At 36.5% G+C, this 27854-nt stretch overlaps 1 protein-coding gene and 1 long non-coding RNA gene across 2 annotated transcripts; both read left to right on the forward strand.

Moving 5' to 3' along the window:
* The first annotated feature begins 17727 nt into the window (after positions 1 to 17727).
* LOC149714395 (uncharacterized) lies at positions 17728 to 18405 on the forward strand. The gene is made up of 2 exons (XR_016369393.1): positions 17728 to 17938; positions 18002 to 18405. It is a non-coding gene; the product is annotated as an uncharacterized LOC149714395 (long non-coding RNA).
* A 737-nt stretch (positions 18406 to 19142) lies between these two features.
* LOC149714396 (uncharacterized) lies at positions 19143 to 22432 on the forward strand. Its single transcript, XM_089844834.1, has 4 exons — positions 19143 to 19211; positions 19580 to 19878; positions 19937 to 20084; positions 22289 to 22432. Exons 1-4 carry the CDS (start codon positions 19143 to 19145, stop codon positions 22430 to 22432), a joined length of 660 nt encoding a protein of 219 aa, XP_089700960.1.
* The last annotated feature ends 5422 nt before the right edge of the window (positions 22433 to 27854 follow it).

The following is a 27854-nucleotide window of genomic DNA, read 5'->3' on the forward strand; positions in this document are numbered from 1 at the left end:
AACGTAACATAGTTCCTCTAAAAAACATTTCATTTTTAAACGCTGTCACCGATAAAATGTTTATTATCATTGAAATGGTTTTTCAATTTTTAGCATTTATTGGATATGAATATATGCATACGCTTATTATCACGAGGTCAAATGCTTAATTTAGGAACCGTAGGTCTCAAAGACGCCTAAGCAAAACTAACCTATGCCTTTCCTAACCCTAATCTGATCTATAAAACAAGCAATATTTTGGAAAAAGAAGATGCTTAGTCTTCAAAATCCTTAATTAATATAACGTTATTGTTCAAGGACCTAAAGAAATGGAGCATTTCTTCGAATAGGCCCGCTTTTATGAAGCTAGATTCCCACTCCACGGAAAAGACGACGGAAACCCGGCAGAAAGGGGTTCGACCGACGGAGTTTCCGTTCGGTCGGGCGTAAGTTGTGTTCTATTTTTTCGGTCGTGTTCGGCGTTACGCCGGTGTCTCAGCCAATGAAATTATCCCACTGACAACGTCATAAATTTCAAGACCGCACGCACACGCGAGATCGATTGATAGCCGCCATTTTTTGTGGTTGACCAAGGCTTATCGGAAACATACCACCAAGAAAGAAAAATTAAATTAACAGAAGTAAAAAGAGATAAGATGTTAATAAGGAAAGGTTTACTGAGGAAGCTAGAAAATATCCCTTCTAGTACGATCCAAGCGACAAGGGGACAAAGAGTGTGAAATAGATGTTGAGGAAACAACTCAAATCTGTCACGTGACCCAAAAATATCTACCACCAAACTGAAAATTCAGTCGTAGTTTGAACGGTCTACCGCCGGACGCCAGCGTAAGTTAAAATTTTTACCGTTGGCTGTGTGATTTCTGCCGCTTTTTTTCGGTCGAGTGGGAATCTAGTTTAATGCCTAAGAAAGAAAGGTGTTGCTTTAAAAAGTAACATGTGCTCTTTATTAATACCGATCTGACTCCATTAGTTGTTACCCAAGAGAGATCATTTGGATAATTTTAACGGCATTAACTTATAGTCGTGTTAATTCAAGCTTGATATAATCATGAGTTAATAATATGTTAGCTCCCTATAAGTTACTCAGGCAATTCATTTTTATACTCCAGCGTTTTCTCCCGCGCCGCCGGCTTCCCAATTATATGCGACGCTCTGCGGCCGCCACGTGAACGAAAATCTTATTTACTCTTCTTTCCGGTTTTTCCCCGGAAGCGCGTGTAGTGGAAGCTAGTCAATGATATCGGAGCTATTTAAGCTGCCGAATATTTCGCTCAGTAGCCTCGGTTAAAAAAACAGTGAAGAGATCAGTGGATTGGATTTAGCTCAGTTTTATAATTTTCTGGTTTCCAGTCACAATAACAACTCTTATCTTTAGCATTCTTGATCAATATCGGTAAATTGCATTGAGTTCCCGCATTTTTTTGTCTCAGTACTGACACAAACGCCATGATTATGATTTAATGTTAAATTGTTAAAACATAAACATTCACGACTAAAACAACACTCCCTTGGTGAAAAAACAGCCGGCGACTCGAGGTCGAGTAGCCGTACGAGCGGGATTTTTTTTGTCGACAAGAGAGAGCGCAACATTCGGATTTTTCCCCCGCGCGGGCGAAATGAGAAGAAATCGCTGGATACATTACGCCTATGGAGCCTGAGTAACTTATAGGGAGCTAACATATTATTCACTCATGATATAATAGAAAGGCCTTCAACGTGTATATACACAATAGGAAAGGTAGTGAAGTCCCACCGAACACGACAATAATGATCCCAGTAAATGGGGTGAATAGGGGTTTGAAATAAGCAAATAGTGACCAGAAATGGGGTAAATAAAGACTTGAAAAGAGTTGAATAGGGGTTTTGCAAAGGTGTAAATAGGGCTTCAAATATGGTAAATATACACTTGAAATGGGCTAAATTTAGACGTGAAATGGGTTACATTTAGACTTGAAATGGGGTAAATATAGATTTGAAATGGGATAAATAAGGACTTTAAATGAGGTAAATAGGAGTTTTCAATGGCGTAAATAGGTTTAAAATGGGGGTAAATATAAGGAATTGAAATGAGGTAAATAGGGGTTTTGCAATAGTGAAAATAGGACAAGAAATGGGGTAAATATAGACTTGAAATGTGGTAAATATAGGCTTGAAATGGGGTAGATATGGAGTTGAAATGGGGTGAATAGGGACTTTAAATGGGATTGAAATTGGGTAAATAGGAGTTTCGCAATGGTGTAAATAAGGCTGGAAAAGGGGTAAATATGGACTTTAAATGGGGTAAATAAGGGTTTTGCAATGGTGTAAATAAGGCTTGAAAAGGTGTAAATAGGGGTTTTGCAATGGTGTAAATAGGGGTTTTGCAATGGTGTAAATAAGGGTTTTGCAATGGTGTAAATAGGGGTTTTGCCATAGTGTAAATAGGGGTTTTGCAATGGTGTAAATAGGGGTTTTGCAATGGTGTAAATAAGGGTTTTGCAATGGTGTAAATAGGGGTTTTGCCATAGTGTAAATAGGGGTTTTGCAATGGTGTAAATAGGGGTTTTGCTATGGTGTAAATAGGGGTTTTGCAATGGTGTAAATAGGGGTTTTGCAATGGTGTAAATAGGGGTTTTGCAATAGTGAAAATAGGACAAGAAATGGGGTAAATATAGACTTGAAATGTGGTAAATATAGGCTTGAAATGGGGTAGATATGGAGTTGAAATTAGGTGAATAGGGACTTTAAATGAGATAAATATAGATTTGAAATTGGGTAAATAGGAGTTTCGCAATGGTGTAAATAAGGCTGGAAAAGGGGTCAATAGGGACTTTAAATGGGGTAAATAAGGGTTTTGCAATGGTGTAAATAAGGCTTGAAAAGGTGTAAATAGGGGTTTTGCAATGGTGTAAATATGGGTTTTGCAATGGTGTAAATAGGGGTTTTGCCATAATGTAAATAGGGTTTTGCAATGGTGTAAATAGGGGTTTTGCAATGGTATAAATATGGGTTTTGCAATGGTGTAAATAGGGGTTTTGCAATGGTGTAAATAGGGGTTTTGCAATAGTGTAAATAGGGGTTTTGCAATAGTGTAAATAGGGGTTTTGCAATAGTGGATATAGGGGTTTTGCAATGGTGTGAATAGGGTTTTGCAATGGTGTAAATAGGGGTTTTGCAATGGTGCAAATAGGGCTTGAAATGAGGTAAATATAGACTTGAAATGGTGTAAATATGGACTTGAAATGAGGTGAATAGGGGTTTGCAATGGTGTAAATGGGGTAAATATAGACTTGGAATGGGCTAATTAAGGACTTAAAATGGGGTGAATAGGGGTTTGCAAAGGTGTATTTTCGTATTATTTTAACACCATTTAATGGTATAATCGAAGGTGTTATTTTAATCCATTTGTGTATAATTTGAGCAACTTTTATTGAATGATGTTTTATGAATCCGTTTTTTTGCACCATTCACTTTCGCTAATGGTGTTTGTGAAATATCGCACTATTTTCATACAATTTCAACACATTGTCAAGGTGTACAAATACTGCGGAATAAATTTTACACAACTTCAACACTTTTTAGGTACCTTAATTTAGAGTGCATAACTCCATTTTCACGTTATTTCACCATCTTTTATGATTCTTGCTCACCTTTTCGAGGATGAGGTTTCTTCAGTCGTTTCTTACACCTTCTATTTAAGCGAATGGTGGTTTAAAACATAAATCCATTTTCACATTATTTCAACATCTTTTTAAGGGCCTGCGAAGGTGTTATTTTATATCAATTGCGCACCTTTCCGAGGATGAGGTTTTTTCCGCCCTTATTTACACCTTCTATTTAAGCCAATGGTGTTCAAAACATAACTCTATTTTCACAATATTTGAACACCTTTTATATGGGCCTTGCGAAGGTGTTATTTTATATCGTTTGGGTATCATTTGTGCGTCTTTTAATGAATGAGGCTTTTTCAACCCTTATTCACACCGTTTATTTAAGCGAATGGTGTTTAAAAAATATCGCACTAATTCTATGCCATTTGAGCACCATTTAATGGGTTATTCAATGGTTTTTTTTATATAATTAAGGTATCATTTGCACACCTTTTAAAGAATTATGCTTTATAAACCCATTTCTACACCATTCGTTTAACCTAATGGTGTTTTCAAAATATCGAACCATTTTCGTACTATTTCCGCACCTTGTCAAAGTGCACAAATAGTGCACATTGTTTTAACACCATTATAGAGCTCGGCATTTTCGATCAATTATCCACAAATTGGTGGATAACCGATTATTTATAAACAAATTTGCGGATTATAATACGATTTAACACGTAAGTTCTGTGGATAATTTTCGGGTATGGATAAAGATAAAATAAAGTAGATAATTGATCGAAAATGCCGAGCTCTACACCATTATGGCACTATTTAGACACCACAATTTTTTACAGTGTAGGGGATGACAGAGATAAGGCGAGGAGGTCAATCTCCCCATGCGCAAAGGATGTGCGTCCAGGGCCGGATTAAGGGGGGGGCCAGGGGGCACTGGCCCCCGGGCGCAAGGCCTGTTGGGGGCGCATTGAGTTTAACTATTCCCCCTTAGGGACATTTGCTGTTCCGTTTTTTCCGACATAAGGGGGCGCACACTATCTCGGCCCCCGGGTGCAAAATTGCTTAATCCGGCCCTGTGTGCGTCCTAAAACTAAACGTACCGAAAATTGTTTTACTACCCCCTATTTTCCCATTTTTCGGCGGATTTTATAAAGCGTGTTTCTATCTCCCGCTCTCTCTCCTCTTTGGTTTCAGCACCGCGGGGAGCCTCCATTTTCTGTTTTCTTTGCTCGAGGTTTGCTTTTTCTCTAGTCGGAATCATTCGCGTCCGTATGACCTATCCCCATGGGATCCAATGGGAAAGCGCAGAGCAATGACGGGCATGAAAGGGGTGGGGCTTACTTGTCCACTGACACCGGCGTAAGAGTAGAAGTGTAAAATCTTAGGTCTTCTTATATAAATCCCTTCTTTGTATAATACTGAAAGGGAAAATATTCGTAAATTATTTCCTTTTAAAACTATTAGTCTCTTCCATTTTTTACTTTGAAAAAAAAAAGAATTGTTAATGGAAGAAAATTAATTCTGCTCAATTCGGGGCCCCATGGCATCCCGGGGCCCCAAGCGGCCGCTTAGTCCGCTTACCGTTAAACCCGCCACTGGTTATCCACTCATTAGGGTAGGGTATTGAGGGGCTATTCACTCGTACGATATGGCTACTATTACGAGCCCTTGGGCCGTCTTGTTGTTATACAGTTTGTACACGTCTGAGATACAAAGGTACATTCTAAATCCGCAGTAAGAGTTCAGCACTAATAAAAGGATCCATTTTCTCACGCAAAATCGGTGATTTGTTTTTAGCAATCCGAATAAATTAAGGAGAATGAATGCTAAATTAAACCAAAAGTTGTTTTTCACAACCCCAAAGTGTCTACTTTTTCGGTGAAATTTCTTTTTATATTTAATGTGAAGATCAGTAAGTACTTTATTCAAGAATTGAGTCAACATTTTAAGTTTGCTTCATCCACGGTAAAACATTAAAATTGCTTGTGAAAATGCTCATTCACTTTACAAAATGACGGAAAGAATATGGGTAACAATTTTCATAGAAATATTCAGTTAGTGGCTTGAGAATGTATTATTGGGTGTGTGCTAGACGTATATTTTCAATTCCGCACCACACCCTTTATAGTTCTGTAAACTATAATATTATGAGTAACCTAAAATCAATAAATTTTAACATTTCGTACTACCGTAACTCAATTTTTTTAAGGTAGGTTTGATCTCATTTATAAATAGGGGTTTGAGCAAAATCCGGGCTAATAAAAAAAAAACCCTTGAGGTTTAAACCTGTTTGTCTTGCCTTTCAAAGTGGTATTTTTTTTCTGAGTTGCTTGCTTTAGAGCTGTTACAAAGCCATCAATAATAAATGTTAAATTGTGAATAATTTGATATGTGTCTTCAGTCAACTGTTTTGTTTTTAGGCTTGGGCAAACCAAATATTTTTCATATAATTATTAACATTGAACTAAATATGATATGTAAGCGCGAATTTTTTAAAAATCCGAAAATCTTCAACTTTTTAAATATTACTTATTGAAAAAACTAATGTGATTTTCTATATCAGCGGGGTCGGTTTATGTTAAGAAAGTGTCACCAGTTTCCTTGTTTCTTTAATGGTTGTCAAGATATTTCAATTTGTTTAAATTTATAAAATTGAGAACCCTTTAAAGGTATGTTCACACTTAGTTCGCAGACGGATTTCTACTTTTGAATACCTGCAATATATATATAAATGTGGTCAAGTTACAGTTTTAAATTGCCAGCTGGATTTCAACTTTGCCATCACTTTTGTAGACCTGTAACATGTCTATAAATTTGGTCAAATTACAGTTTTAAATTGGCAGCTGGATTTCTACTTTTCCATCACACACTGTAAAAAATGAGCGTGCTTTTGGCATTCAAAAATGGTAGCGACCGTTCAATTTTGAACAAGCCTCTATTGACGCATTCAGATTTAACCAGAGATATTCAATTTTGAACGAGGAGTGTTTTACGCGTTCAAAACTAACCATTAGCATTCGTTTTTGAACAAACTACTGTCATATTGATTAGAACTTATGTATTACCATTCAAAAATTAATCTTTATCCCATTCAATTTTGAATAACCACCTTGCGCTAACGAAGCGTTCAGTTATGGTAGTTATGGCGTTCTATAGGTTATATAAGTATTAAAAGAAGAGCGTTTTAGACGTTGAAATAACAAATTTTTGCGCATTCAGACGAGGATGTTTATGGCGTTCCAACGAGATTGTTTTTGACGCTCAAATGGGAGCGTTATGGGCGTTCAAACGAGTGTGATATAGGCGTTCAAACGAGAGCGTTATGGGCGTTCACACGAGAGTGTTTTTGGGGTTTAAACGAGTGTTTTTGGCTAGAAAACAACACTATAAGAAAAACAGCGTTCAATGGGTATTCAAAAGTAGGATTGTTCACGAGCTCGAGCCAGCTCGGGTTCGTGACGAACGAGCCGAGCCGCCACTTTTGCGGCTCTATTAATTAACGAGCGAGCTTTTTTATGGTCGAGCCGAGCCGAGCCGACAGGCATCGAGCCACTACGACTCGCGAGCCGGCTCGCGAGCTTAGTCACTGATATAGTGCTTCCCTTTTAGTCTTTATTCTCTCCACCAATAGCTTTCCGATGTATTTTTACACGAAATATAGCGTGGGAAAAATCTCTCGTCTCTAACCTTGAGCACATTTTACCGAGCGGGTTTTACTGAACCTCTACATTCCTAAACATGAGATGGCATTTCGTTCCCAAGTTTGACGTTGGCAGTAGCAATTTTTTTAAAAATGTAAATATTAATCGAGCCAGCTTGGCTCGGCTCGATCATTTTCGAGCCGAGCCGAGCTAGAGCCGAGCCGAGCCGAGCTTTTAAAAAGCTCGCTCAGCTCGGCTCGCGAACAGTCCTATTCAAAAGTAAGCGCAATTGTTCATTATTGAACAGTTTGGAATTGTCAGGCATTCAATCAGGAAAAGTGTGAAGTATCATCCAAGATCTTGGGTATCAAAACAAAACTTTCAATAATAATCCAATAATATCTCAGCAATTTACTGTGACTAGCTTATTTACCCTGAATTAAATATATATTTGTCTGTATAAACATCATTATATAATAATATCAAAGTAAAGGTTACGGATTATGGTGTATTTCACCATTCTCTTATATTTACATAGGCCTTCAAATCGGTTGATAATGTAATACATACTCCTTTATAATTGAGGGGAACTTGATAATGAACACGTCCCTTAAAAGCGGAGTCTCTCTTCATATAATTGAATTATTATTCAACACAACGATTAATATATATGTGTTTCAAGTCCACCCGCCCTGAGAAGATGTACTAGCTTTAAACACATTAGATTTCTTCCTTATCAGTGCCTACATTTAATATAGTTTGGCCTACCATAAGGATTTCAATAATGAAATTTGAAATCGAACTTCTCTATTCAAAATTGAACGCTACAACTGTTAAGTTTCGATGCTTCATCAAACGCTTGTCCACCATGTATTGTTAAATGGTGAACTGCTCAATTTTGAACGTAAGCAATTGAATATGAACGCTCGATCAAACTATCCAATGTTGCTCAATAATGATTGCAAAAACATACAATATTAAACGTTTAATTTTCAATTTAAATTTGAACGGTTTCGTGCTGAAATTTAGACGATATACTAACCTTTTACGCACCGTTCAAATTTGAATGCGTGAGCGTTTTATTTTGAACAATAGTGATCTGTTCAAATTTGAACGCAAAGAAACTATTCAAATTTGAACGCAAAGAAACTATTCAAATTTGAACGAAAAGAAACTATTCAAATTTGAACGAAAAGAAACTATTCAAATTTGAACGAAAGAAACTATTCAAATTTGAACGAAAAGAAACTATTCAAATTTGAACGAAAAGAAACTATTCAAATTTGAACGAAAGAAACTATTCAAATTTGAACGAAAAGAAACTATTCAAATTTGAACGAAAAGAAACTATTCAAATTTGAACGTTAAAGCGTACCACCACAGTGTTGGGGCTATGCACGTCTAAGCATTCAAAGATGAATCTCACTTTTTTACAGTGCATTGCAGACATGTAACATGTCTGTAAAAGTGGTCAAATTACAGTTTTAAACTTGCAGCTGGTATTTCTACTTTTGCATTGGGGTTGCAGAATCGCGCTGGAAATTTCTGCCAGTATAGACAAGAGATAACAAACAGAAAATGTAGAAACGGCAGGGAATTTGAAGTTCTAGAAGAAAATTTTCGAGATTTTTGAGCTGCAGAAAATGTAGCCTTAATGTATACCTATTACAGCCTGGTAGCGATAAAAAAGCGTGTATGTAGATAAATTACAGATTAAAATTTTTGTAAGGGCTCGACATCCAATCCGGGGGTTATGTCCCTTATGTATGTGATTTCGGTAGTGCAAGATCGTGAACGTAGAAGAGACTGTATAGTCTCTAATGAGGATAGAGAATTTGTCATCCTAGCACATTTTGAAGCCAATCCCATACCAGTAGTAGAGCGGTGGAACAAGAAGTTGTGCTAAGCCATTCTACTGTTCTTGCCAGTAGGGAGAGAACAAGGGCATCACTATCGGCATTATCATATCGCCCTACATCAAGCCTTAACGGACGAAGGTTACCTAAGAGGGCAAGACCTTAGTCTTACCATGCGTGAAATAATTGAAACCGATCCATTATTTTTGAAAAATGTACTGTTTTCTGACGAGTCTTAATTTTAAAGGGGTGGTACGGTTAATCGTCATAACGTACGTTACTGAACCCCAAAAAAGTATCACTACTACATCATTACCATCAATTGCGATGGAAGGTGCATGTTGGGGTGGAAATTCTTGGAAACTGAATTATCGGACCTTTGTTCGATTAGAAGATCCCTGGAGACATTTACTTGGACTTCCTGTGTCAAGTTTAGTGCTTGCAAATGTATTGCAAGACATGGACAGTCGTCTTGGAGAGTGCCTTCACCACAATGGTAATACATCGAATATTTACGTTGAGTTGTTTTCAAGCAGATGATAGATTGTAATTTTAGGCCAAAGTTCTAAGACTAATCGTAGGACTGAACTTTAAAGTATTTTGTTGTTTTCAGGCATATTCTCCAAGATTCGTTTTGTAACTTGTCACTCGTTGTCACTTGCATAAAGTAAAAAATGAATTCCAAACATTAATTTACACCATGTATAATTTAGCTCAGTGACGTTATCCGTTAGCAGTACTGGGGGTTGTCCACAAAGGAATGTGTTGGTCTGATCTCGATCACACTGTATATTCTGCAAATGAGGTTTTTTTCACCCCAAGAGAGAGATATAGAGATCGTTTTAAATATATTGTTTAGAAATGCGCTTTATTACAGGAAATACATATTCTCATTTCCTTCAGATTTTAGTAATATTTGAAGGAGTTATATCTATAATGATATTACTACTTCGGTCATAATTTAACTTTAGCCCTGATTTCCACACTCTAAATAATCACGGAACCTAAATAGTGTTGTAATGGTGTTAAATTACTATTTGTACACAAGGTCTTGAAAGGGTATGAAAATATTTCGATATTTTTAAACACCGTTAGCTAAAATGATGGTTTAAAAAAACATCTAATAAAATGTGCTCAAATTATACCTAAATGGATTAAAATAACACCTTCGATTATACCATTAAATGGTGTTAAAATATGGTATCTTCCCATTGCACAGAATTCCATTAGCCCGAATTATCATTAGACCGAATCCCGCCAATGTTTTTAATGAATTTAGCCCAATGGCTGGCTTGGTATTTACAATTCAAACGACTCGAATTGTCGAATACAGCGACCCCAAAAATGCTTTGTAGTTTAATTTCTATTAATGTCGTTTTTTAATGAAAGCGTTTTAAATACATATTTACTGACTTGGAAACGCCACTATTTGGTTAAGCTAGGTGAGTAATATTTTATAAATCACTTAACAATGTTACGCCTTTTCCAAAATATTGATGTTTATCTTTATTGACTTCTCAAATAATATGCCTTTTCCAAAACACTACTGTTAAGTTAGGTTTGGTTAGGAAGACGTCTCTTCCTCTTTGGAGCGGTTATACACTTCAACACAAGTAGAATAATCTTACACCAAGTTCCTATGTAAGATTTTTTGCCGTAGCCTCTGGGTCTGAAAGTTCTGACGTTAAGCTTTTTAAAGTTCCCAACGGAGCTCGCGTGAATGGAGAGATTAAATTTCTAAAATATCGGCCACGACCGGGAACGAGCTTTTGAAGCAGCGCTCTACAGCGGTGGAGACTCGAACTAACATAGGCGGGGCTAATTTTTTTTATCCGAGTAAGTTCAAGCATGGAGGGTTCATCCAAGTGCACGGTGTTTGCGTTTTTTATGGCAACGGTGTATCGTGAGTAGTGCAAACGTTTTTAAAGAAAGCCGACGGAATTATATTTTTCTGGCGCGGAAATACTCTGAGTTTGTTTTGAGATCCTTTTATCCATTTCTAAATTAATACATTTACATACGATTCGTTATTCGTAACGTTCTCCGCCATAACGTAAACTCCGATCGTCTTATAAGATATCCGTCTCTCTATTGGCTGAGTAACTCACCACAAGTGGACCCAACCTCCAATCCAAAAATTGAAGTTTCGTACATTTTTTAAGGGAGGTGGAATCTTTTTAGTGAGACCTAGCTTTCCGCGGCTGATGTTAGTTGGCGCCGAGAAAAAATGTTAGTAGAGAAAAACTTTGGGTGTTCAACTACCATTTACTCTACAGTAAATACATTCGGCCTAGCCTTGGGATATCAAGTTTTAGGAACACTCGAGATGAGACGTTCGTTAGAGAGAACCTGACACACAATACCCTCATTCCTAGGCTGGGAAGCTATGTCCTTTTAGATCATCTCCCTTTGACTTCAAGTATATTAAAACGGCTGGCTTAAAGTATTTTCATAACATAAAAAAAATATTAGCAATTGGTTTTATTATGTCATATTTTGCTGATTTATTACTATTTAGTTCTTACAATCCTTAGTTTTAAAATAATTATTTAGAAAATGTTTGGATCTAGTGTTCATTTTACGTAGGCCTTTTATTGTTTTAAGTTAATTTAATTTTTGCTGTCCCCGTTAGCAACGTCATCAAAACGTAGTTTAAGTGAGCCAATAAGATAATTTAATATGTATTTACTTGAAAATAAAATAGTCACAAAGTGTTAGAGAGTATTTACTGCACTTTTGGTTTAAGGACTCAGCAATAAATTTCGCTATTAGATGACTTGATCAATAGGATAGACATGTTGTCATGAACATTACCTCTATAAATGTCGAAAATATAGGCCGAGTAATTTAGTTCCAACATATTTCTTGATATTTCAAATGATTTAGTAGACTCTCTTTCTTTTCATAATCTACTTAGGTTCTCTCAGCGCTTCGAATAGCCATGATTTTAAATGAAATTTACCCATAATAAATTATCTTCTTTCTTAGTATTCACCAGACGTTATTTTGAGTAAGGGGGGAGAAATAATTGGCTATATGATTGATTTCCTCCGTGTTCTAAAAAGTCATGACAATATCAAGTAATAAAATTTGAAGTCAATTGTCAGGTTGTATACATGAATCTTATATGCAACCTCGTCAAATATTTGGCAGCGTTACTATCATCCCGAGTACGGAACCATTTTGGGGTGCGAAAATTAATGATTCCTGGAATGGAATCCTGGGAATGGTCGAGAGAAATGTCAGTTGTTGTTTAACTAGAAGTACACAATGAGCTTCTTCCACTTATTATACAGTAATTGCTTTCAAAACACAGGAAGGGGATTTTGCCTTACTTCCGATGATCCTGTCCAACGATCGTTTCAATGACTTCCCTACTTCGCACCCGTTTTTGGTTATGAGAACGAAAATATTATTCGGAACAAATCAAACAGATGCAAATGATATTTTTTCTGTTGTTGACAAATGGGTAAAGTAGCATTCCTCATTTTTATATAAAATATTAAACAAAATAGTTTTAAGTGACGCGCGTGAAAATTTAAAAGTGAAACCATGACCAGATAATATTAACGTGTATTAGTTCATGGTCAAACCCTCAACAGTTCTTTACAAAAAATCGATAATGTTATTTAATTTTTAATTAGTTGTCTTCTTTATCCCAACCTCGTTCGGAAATTAAAAATTTACCTAAACCCTACTATTAAATATGCCTAGATAATTATGTTATTCTTTGGTTTGGCTACGCTCATTTACATGACGGCGAAATTGAACTTCAAATACGGAAATGTAAAATCGGATATACCGTGGTTGTTCTTGATGCAATGCCTTCTGGGAACGAGTAATAACAATAATTAACTCTCCTTCCGTTTTAAAATTTTAATCGAGTCAACTCTAAGGTCCACAAAGTTTGAAGTGCTTGGGAATAACTCTTTTTCTTTCGGTCCTTTGGAGTCTGACCTCTTTCGTGGTATTGGTGTTCGTATCTTCGGAAATGACATCACAGTTTTCCAGCAAATCGGAAGCCCTTCCCTTCGACAACATGGACGATATATTTAACTTTCCGGATGCAAAGCCTTTGATCCAAAAAAGCAATGCAATTCATAGTTTTATTCAGGTAATTTATATTTCACTCGGTAGTGACTTGGAGGATGGACTAGGGAACTTATTAATGTAGTGGTCGAGTCACACGAACGCTATGAGCGGGTTGAAACTTAATACAGCATTACCATTTGTGATTTAAACCCTTGTAAAAGAATACAGTGCTGTAGGTGAACTTGGAACTTGGTACAACCGTGCACACTAGCCCAAATACATAAAGTAGAGCTTCTGAATTTTTTGGACATGCACACGGGTTCAATTTGTTCGGGCTTGAAGTATAGTATAGACCATGTTAATAGAAAAATTCGTTTTACGAAGTTGTGTTAGTGTTCAGGATCTTTTCATACCTCTATTTTCAGCCTCTGTTGTGCGTTTTAAAAAAGGTGAGCCCATATTGACAGATTTCTTTTTATATCATTTTTGCTTCCTAGAAAAATGCTTTGATTAATCCCGTATTTGCGGAAGTTTTAAGACGAGCTGAAGCGAACCCAAATTCGTGTTACCAGAAAAGCAGTAGCTTATTAGAAAGCACCGACATTCATTCGGCCATTGAAAATCGAGAAAAATTCTTCATCTCAGCAGACATATTAGTTTGGAATGTAATTAAAAGCAGATACGCCAAGACTGGAATTTGTAAAATGAAACTAAGCAAACCTTTAGCGGTAGCCTATCGGAACTTGTGTTTCAAGAAAAACATTTCGCAAACACTTATGAAAACCGTCAACAAAAGGTCAGTTTCACCTTTTAAGTACAAAGTTATGTGCTAGGATTAAATTGCTCATTTTTAGATTGCGGCAGCTGACTGAGGGCGATTGCTACGAGGACCTGAACCCGTCTCTGAAAGTGGAATCACATCCTTGTCAAAGAGTTGAAGCACCTGATGATTTCGTCGTAATCAACGTGAAAGCTTTTAATGCCATTTTCCGCGTCTGCCTCTTTGGCTTTTCCAGCTCCTTCATCGCTCTTTTTCTTGAATTTTACTTGAACATAATTAAACATTAATATATCTACCAGGTGCTTCAATATGATGTTTCATAACTCGCCATAAAAGTACTTGTTGTGTTTTTAATAATACTAATTTCTCGTGATAGATATTAGGCAAATGTATATGAACAGGGGCCACCGTTTTTTCGAGAATTTTTCAGAAAAATGACGTGGATTTTTTTAAGGTTCTGTGGAACCTTGGTTGGTGAAAAAAGTTTTACTTGCTTTTATCAAAGAGGGTGCAAATAAGTGGAGTTGAAGGTATAAGCTTTGGAAATTCATTTATGTTTAAATGGTATATTTTCTTCCTAAAATCCGGTTCATCGTGTTTCAACCATTACGAAGGCAGAGAAAGATACGAGCGTATGCCGGAAGCGTAGATGAGAAATTTGCAAAGTGAGAACACACCAGTCAAGCCTTATACTACCCCACTTTATACCCTCTTATTTTCTAAGACAATTAATTTTAATGTCCTTTTAACTTTCGGCTCAATCTAAACCGTTAATGTCTCTTCATAGCGGACACAAAAATCAAATCTCAAATTGTACTATATCTCATTTCCAAATTCTTTCTCATTTTTTCTTAAAGTTAATGTTTAAAAAGTTGCAAAATAGTAAATTTTGACGTAATAGCTCAAAAATCTTTGAAATTAACCGACGGAAACATACACTACCGGAAATGAAAAATATCCGATTAGTTAATCCTCCTACACGCTAAATTTCAGCCAAATCCGTTCAGTCAATTTTTATAACCGATATTCAAACATCCAAACTTTCACATTTATAATAATATATTATAATATAGGTGTTCACTTATGCAAAGAAATAAATGAAATTACAGATGCATTGCGAAATAGTTTACTCATTAATAATTTATATTGCAAGAACGCAATATGCGAGGAGCGAATTAACCGTAAAATAAATATGGACTAACCAAACATGACCGCGTATAATTTCCAAGGGGTTTTTAAAACAAGTTGGGAAACCATAAACCTCTCAAAGTAGAGACGAGGGCTTAAATAATTAAATAAATTTGATATCAATTATTTTAATCGTCAGTAATTTACCTTAATATTAGTTAATTAGTTTTAAGAAACGCTATTCCTACATTCATTTTTTAAAAATAACTAATTTCGACGTTTGAATTCTAGCGTATGCCTCTTTAACAATTTTTGAAAATTTATTGTATATAAGCTGGCTGATTCCCGATCGGGTATAAGAAATAGCGCTATTGCGCCGACTAGAGAAAAATAACCTCGAGCAAAGTAAATGGAAACTGCCCGCGATAATGAAACGGTACGCCAGTTGTTTATAATTGCCAATAACAAGTTATTTAAAGATTTTGAACCTTACTTGATGGATTTGGAATATATATGTCTCTACGTGAAAATCGTTCTATAATTATTACTAAATCGAATCAAGTAAGTTCCAAAAACCAACCAAGGCTTAACGAAAAGGTAAAAGTGATAGATGGTGGAAAACATAGAGCAAGATAAAATATGAAGTTAAGCCTCCGTTTCCACCCCCACCCATGAAGGGGGATTGAGCACCGGAGGCAAATTAGGGTCTTATTTTAGGTATATTTCTTCTTGGTAAAGCGTCACAGCATTAATACATACCCTTTCAATACAATAACTACCGCACATGCTGCAACAAAAAATTGACAAGCGGTAAATTAATTTAAAGAAGAAATAAGGACACAATGGTCGTCGTAAAATACTACTTCAAGAACTTAAATTTCATATTAGTTAAAACTGGGAGACTAAAAGTTACAAAAAAATCAATGGTCGCGCATAACTTATTTATAACTTTGGAGAAATAAGTTTGGCGTGAAATGATATTCTCTCGTGCCACAAATTAAAGTTCCCAGGGGAAAGGTCGGTAATTAAGTCAAGAAAGCCGTAACATTTTGTCCCAAATAGTTCGTTTTGCGTCAAAATAGCCGAGGATCGATCCTAAAAATTGTTAACTCCGCAGACTGAAAGATACAAAAAAACAATGGTGGAGAATAATTTATTTATAACTCTGGAGAAACTCGTTTTGACGTGAAATGATTTTCACTCGCTCCAGAAAATAAAGTAACGCTCCCAAGGAAAGATCGGTAATTAAGTCCAAAAAAGCGTATCATTTTCACCCTAATAGTTCGTTCTGCGTAAAAATCCGAGGATCGATCCTTGCATAGGAATTTCGACCCAAATCAAAATAACATTGCACGGCTACCATACCGTAGTACGCCTCAGATTGAGAATTGACCCATACAGTAATATCGGTGGAGTGGGAATGAACTGTGTATCCCCCGCGTTTACAAAAACAAAACTGATTGAAATAAATTACTTTATTCTAACATACTTCACATCTTCCTATACTTATAAGAATTTAAAGCAGGTGGACACAAGTGCGAACACAATGGACGCCGCAAAATACTACACAGTTCCCTTTCGTCAAGTAAGTTTGAAGCGTTTAAATTTAATGTTCTTGCCACTCACCACAGGATACTAATTTTCGCTATTGCCAGTCCCTAAATGTTTAGTCATCTTTCAAATATTTTTAATAGATTTTAGTTAATTTCATTCTTTTCACAATATAATGATATAACGCACTCGAATTGTTATCCTTATGCTTTTGATAGAAATTTGCCTATAACAGAACATCTTTGTTACCAGCATTCACAGAATGTTATTGTGAATGAACAAGGAATTAAAACTGGTTATATGATTCAATTCCTCCGTGTTCTTGAAAGCCTTGACAATATCAAGTAAATTAATTTTAATTCAGTTGTCAGGTTTTGTTTGTCATCTTAAATATGCAAATTCCTTAAAACAAATTTACAGTAGAGCTCGGCATTTTCGATCAATTATCTACTTTATTTTATCTTTATCCATACCCGAAAATTATCCACAGAACTTACGTGTTAAATCGTATTATAATCCGCAAATTTGTTTATAAATAATCGGTTATCCACCAATTTGTGGATAATTGATCGAAAATGCCGAGCTCTAATTTACAGCGTAACTACCATACGAGTACGGATAGATTTTGGGGTGAGAAAGTTGGTAACTCGTGGAATGGACTCCTTGGTATGCTCGAGAGAAATGGCAGTTGTTTCGTTATTCAAAATTAGCCATGAGCATCTTCCAATAATAGTATACATTCAACTCTATCAATACGCAGGAAGGTGTCTTTTCCGTAAATCCATTGGCTTTGTCCACCGATCGTTTCAATGATTTCCCTACTTCGCACCCGTTTTTGATAATGAGAACCAAAATATTATTCGGAACCAATCAAACTAATGAAAATGATATTTATTGCGTTGTTGACAAATGGGTAAACCATTCCTAATAAATTCTAGATAAAAGGGTAACCAAATAGAGTTGTAACATAACGTTTAACGATAAAAAGTATCATCTCTCTAAATCGTAAAACTTTAGCATAGGTCATAGGTTAAACGGGAAAGAATAAAAATTTCCGTATATTAAAAAGTAAAAAATCGACACAAATGATATTTTATTTAATGTCTTAAAACTTTGCGGCCATACTAAATATTACGGGCCTAAAATCGTTATAAAAAGATTAATATTGATTCTCGTTTGGGACAACAGTGGTTTTTACGTTGAATCAACTAAATCCAAGTATTTACTATATCTAGATAATTGTGGCATCATTTGGTTTGTCTCTGCTAATTTACATAACGGGGAAGCTGAATTCCAAATATGGAAAGGTGAAATCGGAGCTACCCTGGATGTTTTTGTTGCAATGCCTTCTTGGAACGAGTAGAAACTTTTAATAAACAAATACGCTGGCCGTTTTAAAATTTTAATCAAGTTTATTTAAAGGTCCTCAAAGTTTGAAGTGCGAGGGAATCAACTTATTTCTTTCGGTTATTTGGAGTCTGCCCACTTTCATAGTATTGGTGGTCGTTTCTTCGGAAATGACATCGCAGTTTGCTAGCAAATCGGAAGCTCGTCCCTTCGACACCATGGACGATATATTTCACTTTCCCAATGCGAAACCTTTGTTGGAAAGAAGCAATTCAGTCTTCAAATTTATTTAGGCAATTTATGACAATTTTAACACTGTTTAGCATGGCTTAAGTGTCTTGGGAAGGTCATTTATTACTCGAACGGCCGACTTATTGAATAGGTGGCCTTAGTTTGAGATTGTATTGCGACAAAATTTAAGTTTAAAATAATATTTCCCTGATGCACTGCATGGAGTCCTTAGGGCTTTGCCATCTGTCCTGTTGGGGTTCTGGAATTGATCCAACGTGATAGGATTGACAAGTGTTGCGATATCAATGTGTTGCGATTTTGTATAAGAAGTTGCAACAAAATATAGTTTGGTTTAGCCAGGGATCCATGTAATTTTAGAAGTAGCAATGGAAAACGGTTAGCCTTTACTTCAGTCCGAATCATAGCTCAGCTCCTTTCTTCAACACGTAACGAAAATTTATTTTTTTATTGGCTCACTTAAGCAACGTTTTGATGGCGTTGCTGACTAGAGCTCGGCATTTTCGATCAATTATCCACAAATTGGTGGATAACCGATTATTTATAAACAAATTTGCGGATTATAATACGATTTAACACGTAAGTTCTGTGGATAATTTTCGGGTATGGATAAAGATAAAATAAAGTAGATAATTGATCGAAAATGCCGAGCTCTATTGCTGACGGGGACGACGAAAAATACGTAGATCCATTTTACATCATTCGCTATCACCCGCCTCTTCTTTCATGCCCCTCGTACCGGGGAAGAAGGTCCGGGCCTTTGACGTGCGCCCTGATTACTCTGTTCCCCATTCCTGCTTCTAAAATTACATGGATCCCTGGTTTAGCTGTCATTGGTGTTTAAATTGGGAAAATAAGGATATATGTTATATACCAAATTTAATTTTCAGAAGTTTGTTTGCCTAAAAATCTAAGCCTATACGTGTTTAAAAAGTCCATGTTTTATTATATCGTTGGAGGTGCAAATATGAATATCGTTGCGATGCACCTGCGTTTAAATAATTTGTCAGTCACTGACCATACGGAATTTTTTTCAGTACAAGGAAACATATCTTCATATTCAACCTCTGAAATATATATTTCTGTCATAATCCTTCCAGCTACTACTCCAATGGGACCCAAACTGTCTAATTTTACACCTTTGTGACAAATTGAAAATTGCATGAATTTCATTTTCAGCTTTTGCTCTCTTATTGTCCGTATGGGTAATGATCCCCCCTCATTCCGACTGCCGGCTATAAAAAAATATTTCACCATATCGATTTTTTTTTTAATTTTAAGCATATCAACATTTTCAAAATTTTACGCCATATTGAAATTTTTGGAAGTTTTAACCATATCAGCATTTTTTGAAATTTTCACCATACCGAAATTTTTGGAAATTTTTTTAAATTTTCATTTTAGGAAAATGCATTGACTAATCCCGCATTTGCGGAAGTAACAAAGCGAGCTGAAGCGAACCCAAAAACTAGTTACCAGAAAAAAAGCAGCTTATTGGAAAACGCCAACATTCATTCGGCAATTGAAAATCGAGAAAAATTCTTCGTCATGGCTGACACCTTCCAGTGGAATGTAATGAAAGCCCGATACGCCAAGACAGGAATTTGTAAAATGAAACTAAGTCAACCTTTAATGTTAACCTACAAGGCTATATTCTTTAAGAAAACCATTTCCCAAACCTTGATCAAAATCGTGAACCGAAGGTTAGTTTCTCCTTTAAGGTGCTGATATTATTGTAGAATCAACGCTGTCAATTTTCAGGTTGCGTCAACTCACTGAAGGCGATTGCTACGAGGACTTGAACCCATCTCTGAAAGTGGAATCACATCCTTGTCAGAGAACCGAAACACCGGATGATTTGGTCGTAATCAACGTCCACGCTTTTATGGCCATTTCCTGCGTTTGTCTCGTGGGCTTCTCAGTCTCTTTAATCATTCTAATACTTGAAATATACGTGAAAATGTTGAAAGTTAACATGTTAACCTCTAAGGAAACCTGAAAAAAAAAACCCCAAGAACACCAGGAGAGTCTAAGCAAAGCTATGAATTAGTCAGGCTGATCTTTTCACGTAATGCACAAGGAAGTCTATAGTCTGTCAAACGAAAGAAGAGCCCTGAGAAATTTGTCCAAATTGGTGTCGCCACCATCGACCCCATAGTACTTTATCAACTTGTTTTGTTTTGTCAATAGTCGTCTGTAATATAGTCTGCTATAAACAGATAGGCTTAATCGCAATAGAACCAATACATTTTGCTATATATATTTAATATGTTTATGTTTCATGATTTTTTACGATCATCGAGTATTAAAGAATAAAAAACAAAATTAACGACAAGACACCAGTTTTATCTTTGTTGAACTAGCTTTGCAATATATTTTAATGACATAAGTTAAAGTACTTGTCCATAAGTAGTTCAGCATCAAAGCGTCTTCAGTCCACGTTTTCATCAGAGTCTTCGCTGTCTTCTTGCATATTAATTTTAAGAGGTTCAATTGTGGTTTCGATGATGGGATCTTTTTCCCAATACTCATGCATTATATTCTCGACGTGCTCTATTGCCTTACGCCAATTCTATGGTGTCACACGTTCAATGGCCCTCAATGTTGCATCTTTGACCGTCGAGCGTTTGAAACCAGAATTCTGCTTCGCAACGTCGTTCTTCACTTGTGCCCATATTAGTTCAATCGGGTTAAACTGGCAATGGTACGGTAGAATCCTCACTACCGTGTGACCTCTACTTTTAGCAACCTCGTCAATTTTGTACTTCAGGGTTCTGGTCTGGACTTGTGACGCTTTATTATTTCATAAAGTTCACGTCGAGAATATAATGCATGAGTATTGGGAAAAAGATTCCATCATCGAAACCACAATTGAACCTCTTAAAATTAATATGCAAGAAGACAGCGAAGACTCTGATGAAGATGTGGACTGAAGACGCTTTGATGCTGAACTACTTACTACTTAGACTTATGGACAAGTACTTTAACTTATGCCATTAAAATATATTGCAATGCTAGTTCAACAAAGATAAAACTGGTGTCTTGTCGTTTATTTTTTTTATATTCTTTAATACTCGATGATCGTAAAAAACCATGAAACATAAACATATTAAATATATATTGCAAAATTTATTGGTTCTATTGCGGTTAAGCCTATCTGTTTACAGCAGACTATATTACAGACGACTATTGACAAAACAAAACAAGTTGATAAAGTACTATGGGGTCGATGGTGGCGACACCAATTTGGACAAATTTCTCAGGGCTCTTCTTTCGTTTGACAGACTATAGTTCTCTTCACTATACAAATTATTATTGTTACCGCAATTAAAACCACTTTTCTCTCAAAATGCAATACTTTAGTCAGCACACATAATAGCGAAATTTGAGTTGCATTAATACGTAATATTAAAATTTACATTAAAGAAAGCAGTATTACTCAACTTTTATAGTGCATGTACTAACGAAAATTAATATGTAAAGCAGATCAAAATGTTCGCAATAGGCCGCCTAACCGGGCTGGCGATGAAGCAAAACTGATAGAGAGCAACAAAGGCATTTTAATTCCAATGAATTTAATCCAAGTAGTATTGATTGTAAGATTATTAAATTAACAGTCCGAATCAACAGAGATATTAACACGAACCCTGAAGGTATGTAACAATGACACAAGACACTACGTGACATTGAGAAATAAGTAGTAGTGCTAAAAGCACATAAAAATACGTTTTAACCGATCATTCGTACTTAAATGGCCATGTTAATTAACAAAATATTCAAAATGTGTCCTGATATTTTGCAATGGAAACTTTAGGTTTATGGTTTATATTAAAAAATCTACATTACTCCTGGCTGAGATTATGAATTTAAATTAGTTTTTGCTGTGCGGGTGTTTTTGGCCGAATAGACAAATTCGTTCATTACAAACAGAGAAACCAACACACATAGGGGCGAGGCTGCCATAGGGGTACACTCCCTCTCGCCAAGAAACTCCGCCAGAGGCAATGCGAGTTGGTTAGTCTTCTGCGTGTAGTGAACTCCGGTGAACTCCGTCTGGCGTTGCTTCTTGGCAAGAGGGAGGATACCCCTATGGTGGCCTCGCCCCCGTGTTAGTTTATCTGTTGGAAATCGGTCGAAATGGGAGACAATCGTTTTTACTGTTCCCAGAAAAGCACAGGGGAAGGTGTCACCGAAGTCACTTGCCCCTACTCTGGCATCGAAGGACAGCAACAACTGGTTATAGTCCAACTTATGTGAATTTATTCGTAACTAAATCCTAAGAATTGGCTAATAAAACTTGGCGAATAACATTCAATTTATCTTTTATTTAACTTTTGAATACGCTATCTTATCGAATTGAAACTTTCAACATTAATATGTAGAAAGCGGAATCAAATAAGTTAACGAAGGTATGTTTCCAAGAAAACTGGATTTCATCCAACCACTTTGATATTTGCCAAAACGTTAATTGAAGTGAACGATGGTGAGGCAGAATCAACAGATGTAGAAACCATGGTGTAATGTGAAGCGTCAGACTTATTCTTATTACGTAACTTTTGAAACTACTGATAAAAGCGAAGGTGTAGATAACGAATGTCATTAGAACAACAAGCGTTGAAAGGTAAGGTTGCGTCTGTTTTTCTTCTGATAACTAAATTTATTAGCTCTTAGATAGTGGATTGAAAGCAACTAAAATTACAGAAAGATAAACGTTATACGAATTTACTAGTACAGGACTTCATAAAGCCTTCATAAACCTCCAAGGCTTTAGTTGTAAAGGTTTTGAAGTGTTTTTTAGAAATATCGTAGTATACGATAGGCTCTTAGTTTGACCCGAGCCGTCCGTAGTAGTAGTAGTAGTAGTAGTGGCCGGGGTTGTCGCTTCGTTATCGTCAGATTTTAGTTTAAAAGGAACTTTATATTACCACAACCCACCCATAGGGGTTACAGGGCTCGGTTAGAGATTTAATTTTAATTAAAATTTTTTCAGGTCAGACCCGGGAATCGAACCCGGGTCGCTGGCGTAGTAAACATCCACTCTACCAACGAACCATAGAGACTTGATAGAAACTCCGAGTTTTTTATTATTTATTCTTATCTCTAAAATGTCGGGGTGATGTGGGGTGAGGTACCTCTTAATCTGTGGGGTCGGAAACTTTTGAATTTTTATCTGTGGAGTCGGATACTTATGAATTTGTATGTTTGGGGTTTTTATATTTATTTTCTTTTTATGTATGCTAATTAAATAGATAACGATTTTCCCCGTTTTTCGTTCTCGTTCGGTAGCTATCGTCATCTATGTTATGTTTGACTGGAACGTTTTGGCGGTTAATTAAAAAATGGGTTTAGATAGAGCTAACATAGTGTTAAATGAGCGTTATGCGTTTGATCATTTTAGCATTGCTAAAGGTAATTCGAGGGGATAATCACTAAAATGCGTAATCACTTTAACTAAACTTTCTCTTTCAAACGTTTCTGGGCATAAGTCCTTGTTAGAAACTTATAAGATGCGATAAGTGTGCATCGGCATAAGTCTATGTCGTAAACTCATCGAGGGGATTATCACTAAAAACTATCTGTTCTTCGATTCGCCGGAATATTAGAATTACAGCATAAGTAAATTTATACGGTTATAATTTAATCACTGTTTAGAGTAGGGAATCGAGGGGCTATTCACTCTGATTTTATGCACGGTAAATCATTTAAGCATTGAAAAATATAGCGCTATTCACTCATTAGGGTAACGTATAGAGGGGTTATCTACTCATTAGGGTAGGGTATAGAGGGGCTATTCACTCGTACGATATGGCTACTATTACGAGCCCTTGGGCCGTCTTGTTTAATTTATAAGTACGTTCTTGGTCATAACTATTACAAAAAATTCATGTTTATCCAGTGTTGATTTTGTAACGTGTTATGGCCATTTAACGCATCAGTTTCAGTGTAATTATTGTAAGAGTGACGTAGTGGAGACATTTTTAACGAAAAGGAATTACTGTGGTTTTCTTGAAGCTCACTGGATTAACAATCCATACTGTTATGGATTCAGGGGCGGACTGGCCATAGGGCCCCAACTGCCACTGGCAGTGGGGCTCCAGTCAATGGGGGCCCTCCTATTCGGCAGGGGCGGACTGGCGAGCTGCACAGCCATCTGCCACCGTTTTAAAAAAAGCCCCCAACCCGATCCCTAAAATGAGAGGGGAGTATGTCGTTATAACGGCCGTCGAGAGAGGGGGGGCAGTTCGGTCCTTTTTCCCGGGCCCGTACCTCTCGGGGGCTCGGCCGGGCCTCGACCTTGGTTAATTCTAGTGGATAATGGTTGTAAAAATATAAATATAAATATAAAACTTAAAAATAAATTGATCTTCAACTAAACAGTAAAATTCAAAAAGTGATGAAGAGTAGTCGTTTTAAAACTTTAGCCTTCTCTTAATGTGCTCTCAGTTCCTTGTTTTCCCCTTTTCTCACTAAGCATGAAAGTAAAATATGAACGGAGGTTCCGAGGTTTAAGTTTTGTTTCTCTCGCGATAGGCCACGGAAAAGCTTCAGTATCTTCTGGTCCGTCGAGAGAGGGAAGCAATTTGGTCCGTTTTCCAGGGGCCCGTACCTCTCGGGGGTGTAACTCGTATCAGCAATTCTCGGAAGAGCAGTTCTCGAAATAGCAACCGCGATTCCAAAAATACAGCGGCGTTAATCAAAACTGCTCTTAAATAATAGCAGCTGTTGTTTTAGAAATAGCAGCTGCTGTTTTAGAAATAGCGGCTGCTATTTTGGGAAATAGCAGTGTTTGTCTTGAGTTTTGAGCATTTCTTAACAATACAGTTATGTTCATTGGTTTTTTATGTTAGTTTATTCAGTGATCATGTAACGCCAAATTTTATTAATTTAAATAATTCCCGCCAAAATCAAGAACTTTTATAAAAATACCCTATTTTATTAATTTAAATAATTCCCGCCAAAATCAAGAACACTTATAAAAATACCCTAAAACATCCAAAAAAGAAAATACTTTTCAAAACTCAGCGTGTGGTATGCGAGCACGGTACCAGGCCGCATACACTCCACGCTTTTCAATGGTAAGGTAGAGGACGACCCGCTGGCCAGGTCACGCACCTGTCTTGCCATTCTTCAATATTTTTCGACTACAATCCCTCTTTAGAATATCTCTCGACTAGAGGTGAGTGGGCGTGCCAGATATAGCGGGCTCAAGCGACCGCGGGCAGTGTCCCTAAGGGCAACGACCGTTATTCCGAGGGCTAAATTTAAGTTTCACGAGGTTTGTAGGTTACCGATGTGTGCCCGCTGTTGCTGGCGGGCATTGTCCCGTAACTACATGATATACAATGTACAGTTCCACAATGGTGCCTGAAGATTGCATTGAGCAGGCTTGATGACGTTTTAGTTGTTAATCTCTAGATTTTTGACAAAAACTTATGTGCAGGCCTATCGTCGAACATAAACTTATATACAGGCGTTCTTTAGACTATGCGTATATTGCTATACTACGTGAAAGAGACAACTAAAATCGCCAGGCTTCCGCACACGATGTTTACAACTGGCTACCGATTGTATACCAAAATCCCCCCAGCCAAAATCCCCCCGGCCAAAATCCCCCCAAATCATAAGTAACGGACAAAATCCCCCCAATGTAGGACAAAATCCCCCCAAATCATTATAACAAGACAAAATCCCCCCAAATCAATATAACAAGACAAAATCCCCCCAAATCATTATAACAGGACAAAATCCCCCCAAATCATTATAACAAGACAAAATCCCCCCTAATAATTATAACAAGACGTAACATTGTTAAATGATTTATAAAATATTACTAGCCTAACCAAACCTAACCTAACATAACAGTAACGTTTTGGAAAAGGCGTAACATTGTTAAATGATTTGTAAAATACTACTAACCTAACATAACAGTAATGTTTTGGAAAAGGCATATTATTTGATAAGTCAATGATGCTAAACATTTATATTTTGGAAAAGGCCTAACATTGTTAAATGATTTATAAAATATTATTTGAGAAGTCGGTAGGATTTCGGTATGAGGTCAAAAATCATTTTAGAGCAAAATCAAGCACACCATTCGATAGAGCGTAAAATTTAGATCTAAAATATTCCCCGCTTTTTTCAAATTTCCAAAAAAAAACCAAAAACATTTTTTGCAGTATAGGTGAACAAGGTCAAAAACAGTGTGGAAAACATCAGAGGGCCAATAATTTGGCACCTTTTCCAACCTAACCTGACCTAACCTAACCTGACCTAACCAAACCTAACTAAACCTAACCTAACCTAACCTAACCTAACCCAACCCGACGTAACCCAACCTAACCTAACCTAACCTAACCCAACCTAACCTAACCTAACCTAACCTGACCTAACCTAACCCAACCTAACCTAACCTAACCTAACCTAACCTAACCTAACCTAACCTAACCTAACCTGACCTAACCTAACCCGACCTAACCTAACCTAACCTAACCTAACCTAACCTAACCTATTCGGCCTCTTAAGTGAAAATGAACCCTAACGTTAAACATCAATATTTTGGAAAAGGTGGCAATTCTTATGGGGGATAAGACTTTTTTTTTTTGGAAATTTGAAAAAAGCGGCGGCCATTTTAGATCTAAATTTTACGCTCTATCGAATGGTGTGCTTGATTTTGCTCTAAAATGATTTTTGACCTTATTCACTCATACCGAAATTGTACCGAGAACTCAATGAAGCATAACATCAATATTTTGGAAAAGGCGTAACGTTGTTAAATGATTTATAAAATATTACTAACCTAACTTAACCAAACCTAACCTAACATAACAGTAATGATTTGGAAAAGGCATATTATTTGAGAAGTCAATGAAGCTAAACATCAAAATTTTGGAAAAGGCGTAACATTGTTAAATGATTTATAAAATATTACTAACCTAATCTAACCTATCCTAACCAAACCTAACCGTTAAATATCATTTGGAGGGATTTTGTCTTGTTTTAATTATTTGGGGGATTTTGTCTTGTTATAATGATTTGGGGGGATTTTGTCTTGTTATAATGATTTGGGGGGGATTTTGTCTTGTTATAACGATTTGGGGGGATTTGGTCTTGTTATAATGATTTGGGGGGATTTTGTCTTGTTATAATGATTTGGGGGGATATTGTCCTACATTGGGGGGATTTTGTCCGTTACTTATGATTTGGGGGGATTTTGTCCGGGGGGATTTTGGCTGGGGGGATTTTGGCTGGGGGGATTTTGGGTCACACCCCTGGCTACCAACCACGATAAAAGGACACTATTTTTTGAAACAATACCGTGATGCGTAAGCATCTGTGCAAGGATATTGGCTTTGTCGTGATGGTTTAAGACTAGTAATGCAAGAAAGAAGCTCCGTTTTATAATTATTTCCAAAGAAATTTTATAGAGATTAGGCATTTTTATTTACAAATATTAACTAGGCCTACGCAGATAGTAGTAGTAGTAGTAGATGATTTAAAATAGAATATAGCAAGATTGGATCTAATAGGTTTAAAAAATATGCTATATCAAATTAGGCAAGAATCTAGGGTTATATAAAACAATGTACGAATGTGGACTTTAGACAATTAGATAACGTTTTCGTTTTTGAATGGCAGTCCAGTTTTACAAACGTTATTCAATTAGCATTTTTATATTTCC

This window comes from Phalangium opilio, unplaced genomic scaffold (genome assembly GCF_054372755.1).
Source record: "Phalangium opilio isolate 3A_F unplaced genomic scaffold, DU_Popi_V2 ptg000009l_1, whole genome shotgun sequence".
NCBI classification, from domain to species: domain Eukaryota; kingdom Metazoa; phylum Arthropoda; class Arachnida; order Opiliones; family Phalangiidae; genus Phalangium; species Phalangium opilio.

Coding starts and splice junctions, on each gene's coding strand:
- LOC149714396 (XM_089844834.1), top strand. CDS start 19,143: ATGAATATCGTTGCGATGCACCTGCGTTTAAATAATTTGTCAGTCACT. Junction 19,212..19,579: donor ACCATACGGAATTTTTTTCA/GTACAAGGAAAC, acceptor TTTTCATTTTAG/GAAAATGCATTGACTAATCC. Junction 20,085..22,288: donor CCATTTCCTGCGTTTGTCTC/GTGGGCTTCTCA, acceptor CCCCCGTGTTAG/TTTATCTGTTGGAAATCGGT.